The 25901-nt window shown below is 38.8% G+C and overlaps 1 protein-coding gene across 15 annotated transcripts; it reads right to left on the reverse strand.

Annotated features, from left to right (window-relative positions):
- On the reverse strand, nucleotides 1–25901 carry LOC107796322 (mediator of RNA polymerase II transcription subunit 13-like). 15 transcript variants are annotated; one of them, XM_075246186.1, is made up of 24 exons: nucleotides 25525–25901; nucleotides 23302–23439; nucleotides 20140–20213; nucleotides 19891–20030; nucleotides 19729–19815; nucleotides 18396–18483; nucleotides 18230–18313; nucleotides 17621–17698; nucleotides 17424–17503; nucleotides 16373–16451; nucleotides 15880–16194; nucleotides 14879–14938; nucleotides 14529–14787; nucleotides 12406–12651; nucleotides 10304–11692; nucleotides 9315–9588; nucleotides 9116–9242; nucleotides 5714–5801; nucleotides 5537–5615; nucleotides 4586–4881; nucleotides 2075–3179; nucleotides 1642–1770; nucleotides 1399–1560; nucleotides 1–872 (listed from the first exon to the last, which is right to left on the reverse strand). In XM_075246186.1, exons 2-24 carry the CDS (start codon nucleotides 23326–23328, stop codon nucleotides 262–264), a joined length of 5877 nt encoding a protein of 1958 aa, XP_075102287.1. In that variant the 5' UTR covers nucleotides 23329–23439; nucleotides 25525–25901; the 3' UTR covers nucleotides 1–261. The 15 variants fall into 15 exon arrangements, with proteins under 15 accessions (XP_075102287.1, XP_075102284.1, XP_075102285.1 ...); XM_075246183.1 differs by having other exon boundaries at nucleotides 1399–1770; XM_075246184.1 differs by having other exon boundaries at nucleotides 1399–1770; nucleotides 25666–25895.

Raw genomic sequence — 25901 nt, forward strand, 5'->3', positions numbered from 1 at the left:
TTTTGAAGGCAAAAGAATTGTGTACTCAACTCTCTTCGGATCGCTGTGAAATTTTACACAACATTATGTACAAAAATTAACAATCTACTATCCTACAACTACTAACTTCTCCTAAGGTTACACTCTTCGAAAAGAATGTCTTCTAACAAGTATATGCACTTCGTGTTTACAGTCATTTCTACAGTGAAATAAACATATAAGCTGCGTACATGATGGACGGCTTCAACAAGTTTTGTGCGCATACTGCAATTTTTACATACCCTAAACTTGTGATTTCTCAGGTTGCCGAGAAACTTCCTTATCAGCAAAATGAAGCAGCCTTCGAAGCCTTAATACCGTGTCACAATGAAAAGGCAAAGCAGATCTTCTCTCCAAGTATGCCGGACTTACAGTCATCCATGATAAAGCATGGAGTTCTGCAGCTATGTTCTCAAGAATCAAGTGAGTCTCTATTTCAACATCTCTTGTTTCCGAGCCTATATCCCTTCCCCCAATCTTACCAACACCCTTCAAAAACTTTTCTTGGATGATGTTGCTGCCACCATAGTAATCAACGAGGTTGACAGATAGAACTGAGGGCCATTCTTCTTTTGAGACGCTCCTCGCATCTCTCCTCATTGTAGGTACTGATTTCGAAACCACAAAACCCATTGAAAGAGGGATAGCACAGCCCTTGCTGTGGAGAAGATGGGCGAGTGGTGGTGATTCAGCAGTTAGGCAAGTGCGAAGCTGAAGACGGACAGGAGGTAGGAACCGCATACTGGGTGATGGGATTAGAATATAGGAGGTGGATGTAGAACCAAGGGACTTCACTGGAGTATAACCTTCAAGATAACCTGGCTGACTCAGAATGCCACTACTTTGACTCGTCCCTGCAAAATTTACTGGTTCATATACAACCATACACAAGTATGAAACAGAAATAACTAGGCATAAAAATGTGAACTGCTGATAAAGCCAGAGAAAATATTTCTCAAAGAATATTCTTCCTTATGGTAACCCCCCCCCACACACACACACAAAAAAAAAAAAAAAAAAAAAAAATCTGCAACACATAAGCCCAGCGCGTACTGAATCCCACTTTACTCCCTTGGTACTCGTATCTCAACCACAATTCCTCAGCATTAGGCTATTCCTCCCTAGAGTTTCTCAAAGAATAATTTCACACCTCCAACTAGAGAAGCAATTCCCTTGGAGTGTTATCTGCAAAAGAACATTATGCTTACAAGTGGCCTAGTTCATGTTATCTCTGACTGGTCAAATTTTCAGAAATAACATCTCCTTTACAGTTCATTGGTAGATAGTATAAGAGATTCCAGAAGAAAGGCAAGGAGAGTCAACTCAATTAGAGAAAAAGGGAATCAAAGAAACAAAAAGAAGGGAAAAGACGACACCTACCATGACTCATTAAATCTGCTTGCAACATAAGCTGTAAGGAATGATCAATTGAAACAGAGACAAAACTAATGCTTTGCACCCATTGAAGTAAACCCCTCGAGTTGTCCACCATACCCTGTCCACCAATTAACTGCTTCCTTGTGGATGGTTGCTCCAAGCCACCTTTCATGAAAGAGGAAGCCTTTGAGTGAGGACTGTACAATGGACTAGGGGAGGAAGGAAGTGCTTTTTCCTGAATCAGACCTATTTCCTGTTGCTGCAAGGATGTCCCATTACTACTTGCCGACATTCCATCAGGCACAGATCGTCTTAGCTGCAGAGACCATTTCTTCACCTCAGATCCCCCAACTGCATACAGGGCTTTCTGCCATTCTGCGTCCAGAAAATTGCATCAATAAGATTAGCAACTTCAGCAACATTACAGATGAATGGTAACCCAAGCAGAAACTTCATTCTAGTCCCTCAAAATAAAACCAACAAAAGCTGCACTCTTTCAAGACGTTCAAAGTGTCATATAATCTTATCCCACACCAAGAATAACAATGAGATCAGCTGAAAATCTGTTGGAATTAAAGGTGGAGCAAGCAAGTCAATGTCATCAAAATTCAAAACCATTGTGGATCGTAATGCAATAAAAGTAAACAATAAGCACAAAATATTGATAGCGAATGTTTACCCTGGCATTCAAGCTCAAAGAAGCTTCCAATACGTGCAATGACAAAATCCCTAGGCTTGGCAATGGCAGCCTCAGGAAGACATGCCTGAAGTATCTGGCATCCTTGTCGCAGAATTTGCACAAACAAAGATTGCAGGCCTTTCGTATCCTGCCTACTACTTATTCCTTCAAATGGATATATATAATTATCAAGCAACTCTCCCCTGGAATCTGTCCATATACACACCAGCCAGCGCCAATCCTCAGTCCATCCATAACAACAATGCAGGCTTGGAAGTGACTTTTGATGTGCAGATCCAAAGCCATCTGGTTCAGATGTTTCAGACTGATTGTTTGTTCCAATGTCTCCGCCACCTGAAGAAGCTGAACTCTGCATAAAATTTCCACTTGTACCATCATCTAACAAAAGCTTTGAAGATTCAGCCATTGGATTACAAGACATAGGAAATGAAAGTCCACGATCCAATGAACCTGGTTCAGCGAGAATGTAAAGGGGCTCAAACAAATAACGAACTTCATCTTGAAAAGAAAAATCCTCCATTCTGTTTGGATCACATCCGAGACCTCCCCCTCTTGATGTTTGCCAGTTGTCCCAACTACCAGACCTTAGGCTAGCATCAAGTTCAGCCTCTCTCTGAAGGGAAGTTCCTATGCTTCGAGGACCAACACAGTCCTTCCACATCCCTGGAACTGGGGAAGTCATTTGCATCAGGACCGGATGAGATCTACCAGACATGGATGATGACTGAACCATGTCACTGGAGGACCCTCGAGATATCCTGCGGGCTTTGTTATAAACTGTGAAAGCAATTTCCTTTAGGATGACAAGCTCACTGACAGCAGGACTTGTAATCCTAAAAATTGCATCAACAGTGACAATCTGCAATACCAACTTAGGAATACAAAACCCTGAAAGTGTTAAAACATTTGAGAGTGACTCATCCACTGCTGCTGAGTAACTTAAGGCCCTCCCGACTTGATTCTGCAGTGTAGATCGCCTCTCTTTGTCTGAAGAAAGAATTACTGATCCAGCAGCAATAGAAGATTCAATCACCGTCTGTAGGACCGCAAGAGGCTCAGCGAAAGGGCAAACCACGTATATCACCTGATTTAACATTCAAATATACAATCAGATATCAGCTTCTGGTGAAATGCTTTGTCCATATACTTTATCGCTTAAATAAGATATTTCCTAGTACATCTTTTCATTCGCTTAAGTCCGATACTCCAGGGTTTTATAACTATGAAAATGGTAGAACAGCAAATAACACGAAGAAATACCCTCAATCCCAAACTAGTTAAGTCTGCTATATGAATTCTCAATTATCTATTTCTTCCCCATTTGGACCCAACAAAACAGCATGTCAGATTCTCATTCAAAGCTACATCGCATTGACTCCTCAAAAGTGTCGGTAGGGTATTTCAACTTTTCTGAAAAGAAGCACTTTGGACAAATGGAAGTCAAAGACCAAAATAATGAAACAAGTGGGTATCCGAAACTAAGAGAAAAGAAAAAAATCAGTAATTATGAATCAGAAATGCAACCAGAAATATAAGAGCATTTAGCCCTTAGCCAAGGTTACTTCATCTCAATTTTCAAAAAATTAGCCCTTACTAATTAAGCTTCTCAAATGTTTCAACTGGTCACAGTATATCCTTCTCTCACATTAAGAGAAATTTTGAGCTATTGTTACGCCTAGTGAATCCAATCACTTCGTCTGCTGCTCTGCTTTAGAGATTTATTACCTTTGAAGCTGACTAATCCCATTTAGCAGATGCATTTTACTAGAGAATTTTGACACCTACATAAGACGAAACATTTATAAATCTCCCTTGCTATATTCGCCCATCCAACTACTGGGCATTTCACTACCCTTAGGTAAGTGAGAACTACTCTACTTACCTGAACTACTCTACCCGTGGGAAACAGAAAATACACATTGGGGTAACAATATTATAACAGACCAGGTCATTGTGCAAGGCATTCTTTCACTATCAACTTGGCAGCTACCAAACCCCACGCTTTAGCAACATAAACATTCTTGTCACGACCGATCATAGTAAAATAAATGGCTACGTAGTGGAGGGACCAGAGGCAGTAAGAAAAGTTCTAGTTTGACAAGTCCTTTCCAGTTTTTCCTTTCGCATCCGCTTATCCAGAAGGCAAAATACTTATGAAGCACATGTGACAATTAATGACCATGAAATCACTCTTTTCTCTCAATCTACTCTTTCCCTTTTGCTTTGCGATGAAGCTTAAGCATATAAAAAGGTACCCATATCAAGAGAATGGGATGGGACTGTCCTAACATCTAAACTCTATCAAAAGGATACTTTATTTCCGCCAATCCATAATGAACTCAACGAAGTTCACTTTAATGATGCATCTTCGACTTTATAGTGCAATAGAGAAAAGAGAGAGGAAAAGAGAGAAAGAGAGAACAAAAGCAAGATAGAGAGAAAAAAGTAGATGAGGAATAAAAAAGACAAACAAAGAGAGTCACAACTTACTGTACATGGATCAGTACTTCCTTCTTTTGGATTCATGGTCATGCATGAACCAAGCTTTAAATTCCTGAGAACTTTTGAGAGAGACTTCAAATAGCTCTCTAAATCCCAGCCATTGGAAAGGGATAGGAAATAATCACTGATTGATCCCAGCATAGATGCACTACTGCTGTCTATCTTCATTGACTGAGGGCAATCAATCAGAACAAAACCAGAAGATGCATTCTTCCCAGAATCTATCTCCATCTCATTTCCCATACATTGAGGTGAATGAGTTCCCAGTTTGCACATCTCATAAACTGAAAGAGAGAAGCGTAGTCAATATCCAAGTCAAGGACAAAATTTCATTCCTCAAACATAGAGGTGGCCATATTTACATTACAAATATCCAGGTCAAGGACAATTTTGAAGCTGGATTTATATGAGAAGAACGCAATAATTTGATCTCCTTTTTCTAGTTACTTCAATATAATCTTTCCAACTTTGATCTCATCTTCTTTATTTGAGAATGGTAACATATTTCTCTCTGTGTGTGTGTTTTTGTGTGTGTATATAAATATTACATCAGAGCCCCAAAATAGTAAAAAACAAAAAACCTTGTTCTTACAAGGAACCTAAAACATCAGGAATTTCCTCACGATCATCTATGTATTCAGATTTGCAGCAAAAAAATGATTTCAAACCTTGATCTCATCTTTTTGTGCAATTAAAAAAAATGATTTCAAATTAGTCACTTATCCACATCTCCAAAATGGAAGAGACATGCAGATTGAGTTATGAAATGCAGACTATTAAATATGAACCAGCCACCTTGTGAAATCAATGTGTATTTACACTTTTCAGATACCTGAATCTTAACCTTCTTAATCAAAGCAACCAGTGTATTATTTTCTGTAACACAGATGGAACACAAAATGTTATCTTCAGATCAGCAAGACATTTAAGTATACTAACCAGTTCCAAGCTGTTGGAAAAAATCAATTGCAGCTGTTGTTAGAGCATTGATGTCTGGACAAACAACGTAATATGACATCTGAAAATTTTTGGAAAAATAATAGTTAAGGAGAAATGCAAAAGAACTGCTTAAAGATATTAAGAACTTAATACTTGTGTTATCTATCTTAAACTTACATGCTTGGGCATTGCATAAGGCTCAAAAGGTGCCTTTTCCCAGAGCTGAAGAGAACTAGGTCCCATCTTAAGCCAATCGTCTTGGTATCTGCAACGTAAATGACTTAAGTTGCTACCCTGCAATAGCAAAATTAAGACCAGAAACAGAAAAGGAACTCCAAATAATTTGGTGGTCATAAATACAATGCTACAATGTCCATGTGAGTCCTCTCCATTAAAAGGTAAATACAAGAATCAAATGCAGCTCCAGCAAGCTTTCATCTAATTCAGTTATCATCAGGTTGAAGTCTTAAAGTAATTCATATGAAAAGAAGTCCTAGAACTAGTAACTGGTGACAAAATGCAACTTAGTAATTCAACTAACACCATCGCATTTTAAGGCTTCAGGGGGTCTCTTAAGGGGCTTCACCGGCTCGTTCAGGGAGCATTGTGACCTACGGGTCACCCATCTTTTATTTGCAGATGACACTTTGGTTTTCTGTGATATATATGCTTCTCAGCTCTCATATTTGAGGAAAATTCTTATTTGGCTCCAGGTAGTCTCAGGTCTCAAGATCAACTTTACTAAATGTGGGATCCACCAGTGGGGGAGGTGGACAATATTGAAGTGCTAGCACAAGTGTAGAGTTGTAAAGTAGGTGCACTACCTACTACATACTTGGATCTACTGTTGGGCACTTCAAACAAGGATCTTGCAGTGTGGAACCCGGTGATTGAGGAAGCCGAGAAGCAGCTAGCAGGATGGCAGAAGAGGTACTTGCCAAAAGGAGGGAAGGAAGTGTTGATCAAGAGCACTTTGTCTAGCATTCCTACATACTTTATGTCATTATTATAGGCACCGGCTACTGTGACTGAAAGTTAGAAAGAGTTCAGTGGAATTTCAAATGGGATGCTCCGGATGGCACAAGCAAGTTTCATTTAGTGAATTGGAAATTTTTTCACATCTGCGAAGACATCAGGAGGACTTGAGTGAAAGATCTTAGGGTGTTCAACAAAGTCCTTCTAGGAAAATGGATTTGGAGGTTTGAGACGGAGGTGAATGCCGTATGGAGGGAAGTGGTAGTGGAGACTATGGAATTATGGAACGGAGTGGAGAACTAGTAACATCAAAACCTGTTTAAATGCGGTCTTTGTAGGGGCATTATGAAGGGGCGAGAAGATTTCAGTAATCATATTCTCTTCAGGGTAAGGGACGATAGCATGATTAGTTTTTGGGGGGCATAGGTGGTGTGGAGAGAGTGAGCTAAGGTTTGCTTTTTCCAATTTATACAGAATATCGTGCCAAAAAGAATTGACTGTCCAACAGATCCATGGAACACATGTGGAGGAAGTTTACTGGGACTTGAAGTTTAGGAGGAACCTCCAGGATTGAGAGATGGACAAATTTCAAAACATGGTTGATCTATTGTACAGGCAAAATGCACCGGATGAACTGCTTGGCTTGTGGAGATGGAGACAGTATAGGGACATTGTTCATTGTTAGATCATATTACCAAAGTTTCTAGTGAGAGAAGAATGGCCTTTCCACACCTTTCCATTTGGATTCCCAGGGTGCCCAGGAAGGTGTGTTTCTTCGGGTGGTTTGCAGCGAGGGAAGTGATACTGAGAGCAGAGAATCTCAGGAAGCGAAGGATCACTTATGTTAGTTGGTGTTTTATGTGCAGATGCTCGGGAGAAGATGTAGACCATCTCTTGCTACAGTACCAGGTCGATATGCTGTTGTGGTTAGTGGTCTAAATTGGTTTGGAATTCAATGGTGATGCAGGCACAGTGAAGGAGGTGTGGCATAGTTGAGCCTGCGGCAGAAGGGAGAGAAGACTGAGAGCATGGGACATTGCACCGTTAGCCATTATGTGGGTTTCATGGAAAGAGAGAAATGTGAGTTTTTCAAGGAGTAAGTGATTTTTTTAAATTACAGAGCAGTCTCTTGTTCTAATTTCTTTTTGGTGTACCCAGCAGGTTCCTTTATGTATAGATGATTGGATTATTTTTTAGGAGAACCATATTTTGGTGTACCCATGAGGTTCCGTTATGTATAGATGATTTGGGTTTCTTTATGAAAACAGGAATTTCTTTCTTATAGAAATTCACAATAGTATAGCAGGGGTATACTATTTCTCATATTGTTGTTTTGCATAGTTTTGTGTTATTGTACTTTCACTTATTCGTTGCTGTTATTATCTTTCAGTCATCTTTTGTTGTTACAGGCCTTTTCTTTTGTTTCTTTTCTGATATTTTGTCTCTTCTGTTGAGCCGAGAGTCTCCCGGAAACAGCCTCTCTACCCTTTTCGGGGTAGGGGCTTGTCTGCGTACACTTTACTCTCCCCAGACCCCACTAGTGAGATTTTACTGGGTATGATGTTGTTGATGTTGTATAGCAGGGGTAAATGATGGACATATGAGAAATGAAGCAATTTGGTATGTTACGAAATTTGGAGAAAAGGCAACCTGCAAGGCTCACTAATTCAAAGAGTAATGGACAAGCATCAACCAGTGTTGTAAAAAGCGGTCGAAGCGACCCTTTACCCGCTTCTGCCATGTGAAGCGACTCAGGTAGAAAAAAGCGAGCGCTTCCCACTAAAAAGCGAGAAGCGACCAAGCGAAGCGAAGCGATGCAAGCGAGCGCTTCTTTGTTTTAAAGAGCTACCAGGCTATTTAATTAAAAAAGAAGGGTTTTCAGTGTTCTTTTATTAAACACGACCAGCAGAGCATCTGAGAGTCTAAAGAGGCGACTAGGGTTCTTCAACTTCAAGTCTTCAACAGAGATTCAGCAGAAACAGATATGTGATGATTCTCCTCCTCCTTCTTCTTCTTCTTCTTCTTTTTCTTTCACTGTTTCAACGTCCAAATAGCAGCGAAATGCTGGCGAATTTTTTTTTTTACTTTCGGTTCTTCTTTCTCAGTCTTCTCCTCTTCGTTGAAATGCTGCCCAGTTTTTCTTTCATTGTTTTTATGCTGCCCAGTTTTTAACAGAACATACTGCCCTTCCTCTTATTTTTATATCCTTTATTCTTAGTTCTTATTGCCTCTCAATGATCTAGTTTTCATTAAGTACAATAGAACATTGAGGCGTCGTTACAACGCTCGCAATGTAATTGATCCAATTAGTTTGGACAACATCGATGGTGCTAATGAATGGCTAACTGGAGTCCCGGAAGATCATGCAGATGAAGAAGTATTTGAGGAAACTTATGATTTCACATTACATGTGTTGAACATTTGCTTACAATTACATGTGTTGTCTATGCAGTATTTATTTTAATTTTTTTTTTAAATTCCGCTCCACTTCAAAAAAAGCGAGCGCTTCGCTTCTCGCTTTAAGCGAAATGGGGGTTGTCGCTTTTCCTCGCTTCACGCTCTTCACAACACTGGCATCAACCAACTTCAGTATAAAATACATACCCGACAAGTATAGCAGGATCTGCAGACAATGTTGGCCTAAGCCTTGAGCCTGGTAGCTGCTCTGACTGTGATAGACAAGTGTCTTGGCTTAATCTGCGTTCACTTGCCTCATCCATCCTAATTCCATCTGAGAACAAAAAAGAAATTTTATCAAAACCCATGGTAGGATAGTTGACAGTATGACCATGATAATTCATACATTTCAAACTAGATGATCCACCAGCGGATGATTGAGATGGACTTATAGGTTCGCCAACAGAAAATGATACGGTACTTGAAGAATCACGACATTCACTTGCACTTGCAGTGGACTCTGCAGAAAAACCATCACCAGATATTCCCCCATCATTTGATTGACTGCGACCTTTGCACCAATCAACAACAGATAAAGGACCTTCTGCAGTACCGAAAGCAGATTTCATAGCTGTTTTTATATCATTCTGCAGCAGAGTGAGGGTAAATGATGCCTGAACCTGAATGAAGATGTTTCCATATTAACTTGTGGAAGGCGAGAGAAACCCAAAGTTATAAAATGTGCAAAAGTTAGCAACACGTAAATATGCATCTTTTTTTTTTTTTTTCAAACTAATAATTTGTTTCAGGTGCTTACCCATGGAAGCTACAATGAGAGCAGTCACATGCTAACCAATGTGAAGAAGAAAAGGAAGAAAGGAAACAAAATCACAACTGAGAAAAAAATGTACTTTGACTCAGATGCTAACCAATGTGACACCTAAATTTAATATAAAGGAAAACTATATACCGAGGAAATAACACTAGTAAATAAATTAACAAATTCTACACCATGTTTTTGATAAAGATAATGACCAAGAGGAAAACTCAGCTGAAAATACATGGATAGCAGATTGCAAGTTAATCATCTCCATGCAGCTACACTCATGGATGTTTATAAAACTCTCATTTAACTATTCTTTTCCTCAAGACTATCAGATAGCAGTTCCCTATCTATCCACAGTATCACAATCATGAGTAATAGGTCATCTGTGGTATTGTTGCATTCTTATGAGACTTCACCACCAGCATAAACAAGCAACTGTAGCCTAGGCTTGTAGACAAAGCAGGCTAAAAATATGCCAGAGGTGCCTCTGCTGAAAGGGGAGAGGAGGGCTACATTCTATCAACTCTGAACTCATACAAAAAGCATTTACTGAAAAAGCAAAAGCTTACATCAGCTGAAAGTGGATCAATAAGCTCCACGCCAGCAATATCCAGTGAATGACAGGAAGCCAATACTCCGCCACAACCTGCATGAACCATGGATGGTCCACATGAAAAGCCACGCCTCCACTGCTCCTGCAGTGCGAGCCAGCCATAAGGACCATCATTGTTATCAGCATCTAGTGCAACATCAACAAGAGATGTAGCTTGCTGCACAAGTAAAGCCATCCCGTCAAGGAGTTCCTGAAGCGGTTGCCGTAGCCCATAAGCTAGCATACTTTCCTCAATGAAAGAATTATGCTGAACAGAGTGGCAAGCTTCTAAACCAGATGATGGTTGCTTCATGCCCTTAGAAACTCCAACAGAGCGCCACACACCAACTGGTGCATTAAGGGTCCCATCCAGTAATCCTCCATCAATATCACCCGCTATCCTAATTGGTATTATTTCTTTCTTTCTCATCTCGGATTTGCTTGACATATTGTCAACTGTAACCACTCCTTCACCTTGTGGCTGGTTTATAATGGTACTCCCTGACATCCTACTCGTACCAACAGGAAGGTAGCTGCTTGAAGATAATAGTGTATGCCGTATCTTACACATAAATGCCTGGCACATAAGGCAATCAACTTCTGTTGCTAGCACAGTTCTCATTGATTGACCAAAGCTGTCTGCTTTAAGTAATGCTTCATTGGCTTTCTCGGTTTTATTGTGGATAGATTTAACAGAATTTGTCGAATTGAAACCAGAAAATGGAGACTCTGCTACTTGAGTCTCACGTGTAGAGCAACTATGGTCAGAACCAGACAACTTGCCGTCATTTTTCTCTTTTCCACTTTCAATATGAGTGTAATATCTCCTTGATTGTGTACTGGAGCTTGTATCATGCCTTCCAGCACCTGTTTTGAGATTTACAGTCACACCAGACTTCTCCTCACATGCGTCAAAGCAAGGCGACAAAGGTGGGGTTGCAGAGTAGACATAGCTATTTGAGCTTGAATTCGCAGTCTCCACTTCCCGGGACTTCGGAACATAGGGATTCCTGAAAATCGAATGGGAGTTCTCACCTGTAGGGGTCTCAACTGCTCCATACTCTGGAGCAAATGTCATCAGAGCTTCAGCTTTAATTAAGTGATCGAATTCACCAGCAATAGCTGCTGAAGCACTGTTTACTTGATTAGCAACTGCAGTGCTTTTTATAACTTCTTGATGTTTGCTCATAGAATCATCCAGAATTGCTGGAGGTGGTGGCTGATTAAAGCTGTCATAGGATGGATAACCTACTGGCAAAAGCATCTGATCTTGCACATCCATCATCGAAGGACAGGGGCTGCTACCAACATCCGCACTATCTGCTGCAGGAAACATAAGAGCCTGAGACTCTGCAGTTCCTGGAGGCTTCATAATAAAAGGAGAAATTAGCTCATTTCCCGGTTAGGGAAGCAAAAGAAGAAGAATATCTACTACGACAAGGTCACTCGCATTAATCTCGCAAGAAGCAGGTCTCTATTAGCCACCAATGATGTCCTGTTATATCCATTCTATTCGTAGTTCCGTATCGTCCAGTAGAACAGCCCATCCATCTCTTATATGCATTGAGCTAATTTCTGAAACTCCAATTAATAACTTACACCCAAACAGCAGCACATTCAAATATCATGAAGCAATTCAACTTTATGGCAAATCTGTATACAAGTCATGCAGAATTCCTATCTCCCATGGGGGCATGATCAATGTACACACTCTATTTGAAGAAAACAAAAACAAAATGACTCATATTTAGATTGTTGGGTTTTATGCGATGAAATTACTGGATCATCTGCTCACTTGAGAAAAGTGCTTTGGTTTGCATAGTTTCATAGATTAGCAGCCTTCCATCTGATACAAGAGTGACTGGTTTGACAAAAATCAGCTAATTAACTGCATTACACATTTAAATCTGGTAACTCTCAGATTTTCAGATTTAACTTGTAACTTGTAAGTTCCAGGTCGAGGAATAATCAGGGTCTTAACAAGACTCTAACATATACAATTTTTTTTTTTGAAAAAGACTAACATTTACAATTGAGATGATGCAACCGCAGTTTGTCATCCATGGCAAATATAACTACCTCTCCAAACGGCAAAGCATCACTCTCAAAGAAGTCACCAAAATCTCCAAACTCTGAGAGAAGTGCCTGAATATCCATGCCTGCACCTCTATCATCATCATCCCAACCCCATTGAAGCCCAATCTGATCATTTCCTCCAGTTATTGCAGAATTATTAACTTCCATTGAAGCATAGTCACTTGTTGATGGATTTATCACTGCTCCCGCCTGACTAAACGACTCTGAAATTCGCGACCTCTTAAAGCCCTGCATAGAAATTTGAAATGTCATATATGCCAACTCCTTTAAACACACACACACCATAATAGTCGAGTGGAGAAGAACAAAGGAGCACTTAGCACATGCTATCATTATGGATAACAGGAATCGTGCACGTTTTAGTAACGTTTATGCAAACATTTCAGAGAAATAAGGTAATCACTAGTCCTGCAAAAGTGGGAGCAAATGGTGGAACATAGTTCCTCTTCAACAACCAAAAGAAGGGCAGAAGAGTCTATGCCAAAGAAATTAATCATTATCGACCTCATATAAAAAAGATCAATTATTACCAATGTCATAATTATGCTGCAGAATCTATGCAATTCCATATTTCTGACACACTTGCCAATTTAATACTTATACCAGAGGCGCATCAAGGATTAAAATCTATGGGCTCAACCTTTAAGATTCTTAGCATTGATGCCATTGTATTTTTAAAACTATGGGTTCAGAACTACCATTTGTTGCAATTTTAGTGTATTTTTACAATATATATATCTATGATCCGCGTCAAAATTTGTTGGATTCAAATGAACACGGTACCGCAAAGCTACATCTGCCCCTGACTTATACTACAAAGAGCAGCTTCTACATCGGGATGGGGCCTCTAAATCTATTCTAGCCTTTAGTTAGCTTCCAACTTCAGTTAGAATACTACATTCCACTAACTAGCTTCAATCGGATACTATTATCTCTGGACTCTGGGAACTCTTCTCATATCCTTCCTCTTGGTTCCTTCATTCTCAGATCATTCCTCTTTGTGCCTTTTAGCAAAAGTGGTACAATGAAGTGAACGAGCGGTTGTGTGTCTAAGTCTTCTATAGTCATAGATTATCATATTTATCAATTATGCCACTGTTACGGAGATAACACAAGCAACAACAATTTTGTGAGAAACTCCATGCATACAAATCTTTTCCATTAGCATCATTGCCAGCTGATTAAAGAAAAAAGATTTGCAGCCACTATAACATTTTTAAATTTAAAAATTTGACAAATATCTTTTTCCATGACCAACAATCAAGTGAAAGAAGAAGAAGCAGCAAAAACAGAAATTGTAGCAGCTCATTGAACCAAAAACATTTATCTCTAGAGCAGAATTCCTGAAAAAGAACTCAAATTTTCAAACTCCAGATAAGTTGTTGATTATCTTCATTTTGAATGTCAAACTTGTCTAATTCTCGAAGTGAACTCACAATTTCCCTTCTCCTCTTACAAACTATGACCTATTTCTTTCTCTATTTAGAGCAGAACAATGAAGCAATTGAGAAGCTGATATGCAGACCTGAGACCTCAAGGTTTGATTATAGAGGATAGAAAGAGAAGAAAAGACCAACAGTAGTGGCATTGACATGCTTGTCGGTATTGCTGCAAAAGAGTCCGCAGCTGGAATAAGCTTTCTATTTGTGCACTACGACAGAGAATTGATAAAGGTGTGCAAGTCTTCATGCTTCAACAATTCATAGCTTTTCAAGTCATTTCATACTTTCTCTAGAAGGTTCCTCCTTGGATGAGACACAGAGGGAGGCACATTGCAACTCAATTCTAAGACGGTACAGTATGTATCTATATGTATGTACCTCTTTGAATTTGGAAAAAAATGAGGAGATAGCAAGATAGTAATAAGTATAGTCTCCAGTTCACTAGTCATAGCAAGTTAAAGAAGGCTAAGATTGAATCAAGGACTACATATTCAAATATAAGATATTCCTTACAGTCCAAACAGATACAAATTATAAAGAACTCAAAATTATATACAAAGGTTAAGATCGAATCAAGGACTACATATTCAAATATAAAATAGTCCGTACAGTCCAAACAGATACAAATTATAGAGAACTCAAAATTATATACAGGAAGCATACCGTTTTAAGAATGTCATTTTGAGACTGATCCACAGAAGATAATCCAGACTGTCTACACATTAAAGAATCGGCATCTGCTTCAAGATCGCCAGCTCCTGAGGTCTTGTAATCACTATCACTAGAAGATGTACTTATGCTGCTAACACTACTACTATTGCTATTACTACTACTGTTATAGCGCCGATTTGAGCGCATGACATTTGCATCAAGCCAAGATCCATCCATCGAATTGACTTTGGCATCACTACTAAAATCATAACTGCAACATTGTGGATTAGATGTATGAGATGCAAGTTTAACCTTAAAAAAAGGTATGGAATGAACTGCCAATACGAATAAGCCGGGAGTACCAATGCATAATGGAGGATGCAAAGGACAATGAGGGCCCAATCCAGTTCTGCAGCCAGAATCTGTGAATAGAGCATAAAATGTTAATTTGTTTTCTTTTTCTTTAGCAGAAAAAGACTAAAGAAAAAGAAACTTGGATGGTTTCTAAATTTGTGGTCATCCTTGCACCATGTTAATAGTCTTCTCTAAATCATACTAATTTCATCAGATGTCCACAGAGGAACTCTTCATAATTCTCAAGTAAGTTTGAATTAGAAAGGCACCCTAGACAAACAAAAACAGCACTAATATGAACTTTTGAGTAAATATTCACATGCATGGATGTTAGGCAAGAATATATAGATTTGACAGGTTGATCCTCAGTAAGGATCAAGGTTAAAGCAACTAAGCAAAAGAAACACAAAATAATCAGCCAATAAGTATCCCAAACCCAGCTTTTACTAGTTAGTTCAAGGAATGAGATGTCAGTATAGACACTTGGGCTTCACCTTATTACCCATAACAGAGTGGAAACCTCAGATAAAGACTTCCCTGAGAGAACTTATTAATCATAATCCATCAGCCACTCACAGTGACTCTGAAAAAGTTTTAAGATTGGAACATATTACACCAAAACATCAATATATGGAGGACCATAATATTTCTATAACCGAGTGGGGGATGGAATGGTTATCTGGCCATTACTGTGGTGAAAAGGCCAGAGATTTAGAAGAGTAGTTTTCCATCATTAATGTGGAAGGTCACCGATTTGTCTTCCAGCACTCCATTGACAGACCTTCAACAAGACTGAAAGGACACTAGTTTAATGTTGAAATGATGCTAGTTTAATGTAACCTTTTTTTAATCGGTAACTAGTTTAATGTAATCTTCTTCCCACATCAGCTAGATGCAAACTTATGCTCCTCATGTTCTCTTGTCTCTTTCTCTCTCACATCAATAAATTTCTGTTCTTAATCTATAAACAAAGAAGAGAAAAAACCTCGTCAGAATTTAACAAATATACCTTTTTAGAGATGATCTAGCACATGCTGTTTGCACCACTGGAACAAGAACAGCCTCAGGGGGATAGATAAGCATTCTTCCACAGTTATCTGGTATTCTACTCTGAACAACATTGGCCATTGCGGAGGCTTCAGTTATGGTAGGCCTTGATAAATTATTCTGTGCATTTGAACTTTCTTGTATATAGTTGTTTCCTGGTGTAGTGCAACCAAGGCTAACTTCAACATAGCAATTCTGTCCCTTAAGCTGATAACCAGATCGAGAAACATTGCAGGGTAGCCCAACAATATCGTTTGAAGCACTAAACTTGCCAGAACTGTTTGAGCAAGTCAAACAAGAAGAACCACAGTAAGGCAACCACATTAGGTCGAGCTCTATCACTTTGAAAGAATGATGTTCACAAACAAGAAATGGAGGGAGAGACGACAGATTTAGAAACAACCAAAAAATAAGGGGGGGGGGGTGGGGGGTGGGGGAAGGGAGGCAAATTTGACCTGAGATACACTTGCTTCACAAGATCAGCTGGGCAACATCCGGTGAGCCTCCCACGCATTCCATGAGGTGAGACAATAACTGGAAAAGGGATAAAAGGTATAAATGAAAGTACCAACATACCTAACCATTCAGGAGCGTAGCAATGGGTGCCAAAAGGTTTTTATTGGTTGAAACCAAGTTTAAAATTTGATATATGTGTAAGAGCTCATATTTGTTATTGTTAAGCTTGTTTAAACTATAAGTAGACTGATTAAAGATGTGGATTTTCTTTAACCCATCTTTCTCACATGCTAACAAGAAACATGTTGCTAATAAGATCTTACAATTTCAGGAGGGGTAAGATAACAGACATTTGTGAGAGGACTAAATTCATAGCTTAAACATAGTGTATCATTTAGGCAATTGACAATCTCGGCATACAGAAGATATCTATTTTGAGAGGTTTTTAGCACTTTTTACAAGCCATAACAGCTGTACCGCTGTCGGAAAAGAATATTCACATCCTAAACGATCTCGACCATAGCCTTCACGAAGAGCAACCCCCCCCCCCCCACCCCCCCCAACAACCAAAACAAAAAAATTAAAAAATTAAAGCTTAAAATTTTGTAGAACCTTCTGAATTTCAGGAGGTCATTAAAGTCGAGTCTACCAAAGACTAAAACCAAGAGAAATCAGGGCATTACTCTAATCCACAAATGCAGACCTGTTTATTAAAGTAAATAAAAATTAATAAAGAATGTGCAACTCTTCACAAAAATGTAGGCCTTAAAAATGATTTTTAAATAAGATTTTACTCACATATTCAGCACATAATGGAGTGCACCAGCAATGTGGAAGTTTTTCCACTGGGTTTATTGCCAACTTTCTTTATTTTTGGAGCACTTTTACAAAATCAATCTCAAGGATCAACGTGTTTCTTCAGCTTCCCTTAGATTCCATTAGGTTGTCAATTAGTTTAATGATAGCAAGAATCGCACAGGTTCTAAAAGAACCTATTGGGTGATTAACAAAATTCAGCATCTGAATGTACATCCAAGCCTTTAATTGTACCTGGAAGCCTCTCACCAGAGACATGAGATGTATCCTCTGATATTTTATCAATGTCACCACTTGAAAGTGCTCGTATATGCCTAGAAAAAGGTATGAAGAATAATAACTTATTACAGCGGCCATAACAGATTGTTAAAAGGATAGATTGCAACCCCTCCCTCAAATCAACAATGTAAACAAGGGCTAATTAAACTTACTTTGCAGATATTATAACGTGGACAAAGAGAGCCTCTTCCGTAGCAGAAAATAAGAACTCAACCACTGGCTGTCCCTTCCTTCAAGAAAGCACCAATTATAAATCAGATAGATATAACAGTTAATTTCAATGAAATCGTGATTAGAATGCCAGGAGAATAGCTTCAGCAACTAGCATACATTAAGGAACAGTAATACAAAGAACACTTATACCATGATTACCCAATTCAAAAAAGCGAAAATGCAAATTCCAGGCACTGGCGAAGCTATGAACATTTAGCAGGCAAATGAAAAAGATATAGCTACTAGTGCCACGCCCAGAAAAGAATGAAAAAGATATACAGTTTCTCAAACTTATAACTGTTTGTAAAAGCAGAATGACTCCATAGGTAGAGGTTGTAAATGAAAAAGCCAAAAGTATACTAGAATGGAAACAAGTCCCCTATCTCCATAACAACTTCTACGTCAAGGCGTACACAATTTCATGGCAACATAAGGAAGATAGTACAGTAACAAAGGAGGTTGTAAAATCATAGTCAAATCATAATTCTTGATCTTTGTGGTGTCCAACCACTTAGGCCAACAAACAATGCAAGTATTAATAAACATACCTGAACAACTCTTCGTTCTGTGATAATGGATGGTGTTTTGTAAATACATCTCCATATCTCACATATGAAAGTCCTCTGAGTGTTCTGTCATATCAAGTAGTACATTAACAAGTAAATAATTAACAGATCATGGAAACCTTCAACATGTGAAATAACAATTCATTACCTTTCCATGCAATTCCTTAAGGCCTGAGATAGCGCAGCAGCAACCTCTTCTGAATCTCCAGGAGCCACCCAGAGACCAGATGCCAGAACTGAAAAAGATATGATAAAGATTGTTCAGCAAAGCAAAATGAAAAACAAAAACAGGACTCAGGATAAGTTTAACAGTTAAGTGCAGCTCAGATCAAAAGCAATGACAATTGGTCAATCAGTCCATCAACAACACCTCAATCTCAAACTAGTTGAGACCGGTGATATGAGTCCTCCCGCTCTATTCAGGCCCATTAATATTGGTAAGTAACTTGTCTTTTAACACAAATCCCTAGTTCTCCAAAATTGGAGGTTCTCTAAGTTTCACACTTGTCCTTGCCAGACTAACTCAAGTGTAACAACAACTAAACCCTTAATCTCAACCTCTGTTTTAAAAGGCGTTTCTGGGGCGAGGCGTACCAAAAACGCCCCGGGGCGATGGTATGGGGCGAAAGTCTCAAGAGGCGTACGCCTCGCAATTTGGGGCGTACGCCTGGGCGTTCGAGGCGCATTTGTTTTAGTAAGGAGTAAGCCCTAGAGACTTTTTCAAATTAAAACAAAATTTGTTGAATTAGTCCTTCATATAATACCCAAATTCTCAAAAGTCAGTTTGGTAATTACTCAAAAGGTTTAAAAAGGAACTCAAAAGTATTAAATTTAAAAGTAAAGACCTTTTTTATTGATTTAAGCCCTAATTCATGATTTTCCCAATTTTTTATCTTGTCCGCTAGTCTGTTAATATCTCCCAAAAGCAACGAATATTTAATTTTTTTTACAAATACAAAGAGAACTACATTCTTCTTCATAGCAGCAAATTCAAAGTTCAAATTGCAGGTTAATCATCCTTTTTGTTCCTTCATATAGAAAACTTTATTCTTTTAGACTCAAATTACTTGTGCTTGTAAGTAACGTATAATAGATTGTTTTGATTAGTTTTTGTGGGGATGGAGCACACATATATATAGTTTTCTTCAATTTTTATGCAAGTTTACCTGTTTATAAATATTTACTGTCATTATATTATTTTATAAAATATTAAAAATTAAATAACTATGGGGCTTACGCCCCGCTGAGGCATATATAAAATGCCTCGCCTTACGCCCACGCCTTTTAAAACACTGATCTCAACTAGTTGGTATTGCCTACATGAATCCTTTGCATCCATTGTATTCTACTCTTGGCTAAGCCCGCATTTGAATCCTAATGACCGTAGGCTTTTGCAGTCTATTTTCTTCATATAAGTTTAGATCTACCTCATCCTCTTTTAGCACCTTCAATCACTATAGTGTCGTCTAATAATAACATACCTCTTAATTTGGATACAGCTGACTGTGCCTTTTCAACAACAGATGAATGCTGCCCAGGGATAAAAAGCCATAGCTTGATCTTCTCATCTGAAAACTAAAAGCAAGCAGAAGTTAGACAACTAGAAAAAATTACGGTTCAACTACTTTGCTGACCATCCATACCAGGGTTGTGAAGACCCTGGGACGGGTCCCAAGGTCCAACAAAGGAATTTGTCCGTGTGCTGAGAAATCCTTGCTTCTGCAATTGCAGATGCGATGAAAGCACGAGCCATGTAGCAGCGTCTTTCTTATCCAGCTTCACACTTTAAACAGACCGTAGAACACAAAGAATTAAATATATTTTACAGGTAGTTTCTTCAAAGGAGATAGCACTATGCATAAAATGGACTTTAAACAGCTCAAATGTCAAACCTCTTGTCCACCACAGAGTTGACGTCAGATTCATGAGGAAGAAACTGAAACCAAGATATCTGATGTAAGCCACCCTGCAAACCCAGAAAATAATAGATGAGTTTCAAATACAACAAACCCAGTATTCCCACATGTGGGGTCTGGGGAGGGTAGCGCGTACGCAGACCTTACCCCTACCTAGTGAAGGTAGAGAGGTTGTTTTCAATAGACAAAATAATAGATGAGTTTAAGGAAAATATATGCAATCATATTAAGCATCACAACTTCAGGGACAGTTCAAGAGTACCATATTAGAAGAAACTACATCGCTTCTCAGTAATTCTAGACAATCAGTACAAATGGCATGAAAAAGATGCATACCAGCCACATATCTGTTAGGATATACCATCAAAGCAGCTGAGAGTTCCTTGAAAGCAAGAAAGACTGATAAAATCCCCGAACAGGAAAGGGAATTACCATTTTTTTATCAGGAAAGGATTTATTAAACAGAAAAACAGTATCAAGCTGATATGCATTTTACTATATAATGGAGCTAACATCCTATATTTTGTAATCATACATTTTGTGCTCTTTTGCATCTTCTTAATGTCATCGACAAAGCTACTTCATCAAAAAGACATTAAAAGATGACCATCTCAAAAAAAAAGACATTAAAAGATGGAATAGGGATGTATATGCAAGGAAGAAGATCACATTGAGGGAATCGATGACAAGTGCTGGGACTCAGAAAGGAGGGAAGGAGCAGAAGGATTTACTGGAGGAGAAAAATGAGAAACAAAAGAGTGATAATGGAACTAGTGGTTGTGGCAAGTTGCTAAGAATATCAGCTAAAGAGCAAAAGAGACCTTCAAGTAAAGAAACTTTGTACATGTTCTGGAGGTTGGGGAAAAGTATTTGAGGAGAAGAAGAGGTCAGGTAGGCAATTGAGGGCTTCTTGCTCTCCTTTTTGAGAGTGTGTGTGTGTGTGGTGGGGGGGGGGGGGTAAGGATAAGTAAAATTGAGGCTTGTACCCAAAAACATTATACTCTTTCAGGACAGGAAATAAGAAAATACATGTTAAGTAAGTTACCTATTTGAATTCCATGAAAATGGGATAAAGAGAATGGGCACAATTTCATTCCCATGGTTTTTAAACTTACTAGATTTCATTATGGTGCGGATGGGGTTTGGGGAAAAATGGAGGGTATGGATCAAGTTCTGCATTTCCTCAGTCAGATTCTCTGTCCTGGTCAACGGTAGCCCGTGTTGTTTCTTTGGCAACTCCAGGGGTCTCAGGCAAGGTGATCCCCTATCCCCCATGCTATTCATTCTAGTGATGAATGCTCTAAGTAAAATGACGGATCGGGCGGCGGGCGGAGGTTTCTTGAGAGGCTTCTCAGCTCCAATTGGGGTGCACAGTGCCCGAAGAGTGTCTCATTTGCTTTTTGCGGACGACACCCTGGTTTTTTGTGATGCTGATATGGATCAGTTGTCTTACCTGAAGCAGGTCCTGGTGTGGTTTCAGATAGTATCAGGACTCAAAATCAATCTCAGCAAGTGCGAGATTTTTCCGGTGGGTGAGGTTGCTAACATTGGTGCTTTGTCTTATGTTCTTAGATGTAAGGTGGGTTCTCTTCCCACTACTTACCTGGGGCTTCCATTGGGTGCTTCGCATAAGGATACTACGGTTTGGAATCCAGTGATTGAAAGGGTTGAAAAAAGATTAGCAGGCTGGCAGAAACGGTACTTGTCAAAAGGCGGTACGGAAGTGCTTATTAAAATCACTTTATCAAGCACCTGTGAGCATCACAGAAAAACTGGAGCGGCTCCAAAGGAATTTTCTTTGGGATGCGGCGGATGGAACTAGAAAGTTCCATTTAGTGAATTGGCAGACTGTCACTTCCCTAAAGAAGTGGGTGGACTTGGAGTAAAAGATCTTAGGGTATTCAACAGAGCTTTGTTGGGGAAGTAGTTGTGGAGATTCGGGGTAGAGGAGCATGCTTTATGGGGGGAGGTCATAGTAGAAAAGTATGATTCCATGGGAGGGGGTTGGAGGACCAAGATAATCACAGCACCTTTCGGGTGTGGCATGTGGAGGAGCATCATGAAGAATTGGGAAGCCTTTAGTGGCAACATCACTTACAGGGTGGGAGATGGAAGGAGAACCAGCTTTTGGAACCACAAGTGGTGTGGAGAGGATACTCTGAGGGTCTCTTTCTCCCACGTTTTCAGAGTTTCAAATCAGAAGGAATTGATGGCTCAACAGATTCGCAAGGAGCATGAAAGGGGTAGTATGGGACCTAGAAGGAACATGCAAGATTAGGAGATTATGGAGCTCCAAAGTTTGTTGGTACTGCTATATGGGCAAGACAAGCCCCAGCCATTCTTGTGATTCTTGGAGGGGGGGGGGTGAGGGGAGATGGTTTGTTCATCGTAAAGTCCTTCTACCAGAGTATGTTGGTGCGAGAGGAGGCCCATTTTCCATACTCCTCGATCTGGATTCCTAGGGCGCCTACGAAGGTGTACTTTTTTGCATGGCTAGCGGCAAGGGGAGTGATCTTGACTACTGAAAATATGCGAAAGAAAGGTATTACACTCGTTAGCTGGTGCTTTATGTGTAAAAACTCGGGGGAAGAAGTTGATCATCTTTTGTTGCATTGTCCCGTGTTTTCGGGTTTGTGGAGGGTTATCCTGAATCTTTTTGGTGTTCGATGGGTGATGCCAAGGGAATTGTTACATAGTTGGGCCGGTTCCCGTAGGAGAAGAAGGCAAAAGGTGTGTAAGTTTGCCCCGCTAGCTCTCATGTAGATAGTTTGGGGGGAGAGAAATAAGAGAGCGTTTGAGGGGATTGAGTCTCCTTTTTCCCATCTCAAAAATAGTCTTTTATCTTTGATCGCTTTTTGGTGCACTCATATAGCCCCAAATTGTATAGAAAATTGGGCGTCTTTTGTAGAGAATCGTGTTTTGATATAAATTATCTACTTTTTGGTATACTTCTTGTATACGGGAGTTTTTTTCCCTTTTGTTAATACAATTTACCTTAATCAAAAAAATAATTAAGCAAGTAAAACATAACAAATCAACAACAAAAACTTCCAATTTCGCCCTAAAAAATAGTAGTCCTAATATCACAGCAAAGGAAAGGGTAATGAGTCATAAAAGGATATAAGGCAAGAAACATACGATCTTGAACACATTTGTCCACATCATCAGATAATTTTGAAGCCCTTAAGTAAACACGTGTAATTTAGATCTTAGGGTATATGACGTGCATCGAAGGCATGAAGCATTTCCTTGCAGAACAAAGGGCTGCACTTCCTTCTAACAAAACATGGAAAACAAAAAGAAAAATAACAACAGATTAGTGTTTGTAAGACAAAGAAAAAGGGACTCAATAAATCTCACAAGAAAAAAAAAACTTAAGTTTTTGTTTTCTAGGACAACTACAGAGCAAACAACTACTTGTATTTTAATTGGAGAGATCTTTTTAGCCAAGGACAATCCGCCTCGAAAAAACTTTTTGATGAGGCAAAAATACATCTTCTTTGGCACTCTTAATTAACATAGACACTAGGAGCTCGTTTTTTAACAACAAATTATCACTCTTAGTTAGTCTAAATAAAAGCATGTTCATAAAAAGGAGGAAAATGAATTATATCACTCTTAGTTAGTCTAAATAAAAGCATGTTCATAAAAAGGAGAAAAATGATTTAGTAAAATGAAACATTTAATATTTGCAGCTCCATATGCAAGTAGTTAAGAAATAGTTTTGAAGCATATTAAGAACCAAGCAATTGAATCCGAAGACCTTCTAAAAGATGATGGTAGCCCCAACATCAAGTCCATTTAAAGGTATGCAATATTTTATCAAGTTTAGAGGCGAATCTACAAGGTTAGGGGCAAGTTAAAATTGAACCTATCAGTTTTGACATATACTATCTACATGTGAAAATTTCTGAAACCTCCGTTTCAATTTAGACGAAATAGTTTGACTCGCCTCGGAGTTTAAGAAAAAAAGAAAAAGACTTTTGAAACTTGTGGTCTTAAAAGCTTAAGGGGTAAAAGCTTTGTGGGGCCATGACATTTGTGTGGTTATAAAAGTTTCTCATTAAGGGTAAAATGAATAAAATGAAGAGTTTAAAGTTGAGTTATTTTTAAATTTAGAAATGTATCATTTATTTTGGAACGGACTAATAAGGAAAGTGTGTCATCTAAACTGAAATAGAGAAAGTAACTATTAAGTTTTGAACCCATATTTTCAAAGAACTCAGAATCCTGATCCACACATCTCAGCTCAAGTCTGTCCCAAAAGAGAAATTCCAAAGCTCCTTAGGATCAATATCTCACTAATCGTTATCATCTAATTGTGTTACAGGCTCTTCCGTAAGTTAGATGGTGATCACAACAGTTATTTAACACCGTCAGAACTGGAGAAGCTAATGGAAAATAACAAATTCAGAGAGGCAAACCTGGATCACAAAACCTCTGTCATGGAAATCATGAAGGATTTCGATCAAGATAAAGATGACATGATCAACGAAAATGAGTTTCTCAGTGGTGTGACATATTGGCTTAGTAATGCTAAGAGGGCTACGAAGAAAATCATGATAAGGTAACATATATGGCTAGCTAAATATTGCTATCTTGCGCATGATGTATGTCTTAGAAATTTTGACAGCTAGGGGTTTTTGGAATTTATTTTCTGCAGCTGATGTGGGGAGAAGTTGACAAGTTATTGGATGAGGCAGAAAGAGAACGCAATAAACGTTTCGACTACTCTTTGGTGTTAAAATGGGCATTCTGTAAATCTGTGCTGCAAATGATTTTGGATATTGCTATATTAACATTGTGTGCAGATCCAATCATGGATAATATTATACGACTGGCTAGTGCAGTCGGGTGCCTTCTTTTTTTCTGCCATTTGTCATAGTACCTCTGGCTATCAATGCAATAAAGCAATAACGTTATTATCTTCAACAAGCCAGTAGAGTTCCACAACTTCTTCTTTGACATTTTCCCAGATCTACATCTCTTTTCCTCTATCTCAAATATTCCTACACAAATGCTACATTCTGTAGATTCTTTCTTATCTTTATTTTCTCATGAATACTCCTGCAGAATACTTACCTTTTTTATTGATAATTTTGTCTTGACGACTCTATTCTTTAAATTGCTTCAAAAGCAGATTTATGTGGGAGTGATCTTGAAAAACATAATGGGCATGTCAACCGTGTTAACTGTATTGTATGCAAAGGACTTAACATGGAAGTATTCAGCTGAAGTGTTGATAGCTATGGTAGTCTGTGATGTAACTGGCCTTTTCACATTCATCACAGACTAAAAAGACTCTTAACAACACTATTTGATGTAAAGCATAGTACCTTCAGTAATTTTAAATATACTTACCTTCAGTCATCATGCTTTTCAACTTAAAGGACTTTTGCTTTGGACGTCAACGTAGAATATTACAAATCTTATGAAGTTAAACACCTGGTAGGGAAAATTCTTTCTGAAAAGAATTAATAGATCAAAATCGGGTCGTCTTACCACTACCTATACTCAGTTTCGTGAAGTCCAACAGAAGTTGAAATTGATAGAAAAACATAATGCCATGACTTTTACTGTTGGGAATTTTTCAATAAAGCCTGGGACAAAGAGAGCACTGCAAAGCCGCCGATTATGGCGGAATCTGTCGGACGGGGAGAGGTTTTTGATCGGGAGAGAGAGGAAATGGGAGTGCAGTTCCGTGAAAATGACAAAAATAGTCCCTTAAGCTTGAAGAT

The sequence above is a fragment of the Nicotiana tabacum genome, chromosome 23, assembly GCF_000715075.1.
Source record: "Nicotiana tabacum cultivar K326 chromosome 23, ASM71507v2, whole genome shotgun sequence".
NCBI lineage: Eukaryota > Viridiplantae > Streptophyta > Magnoliopsida > Solanales > Solanaceae > Nicotiana > Nicotiana tabacum.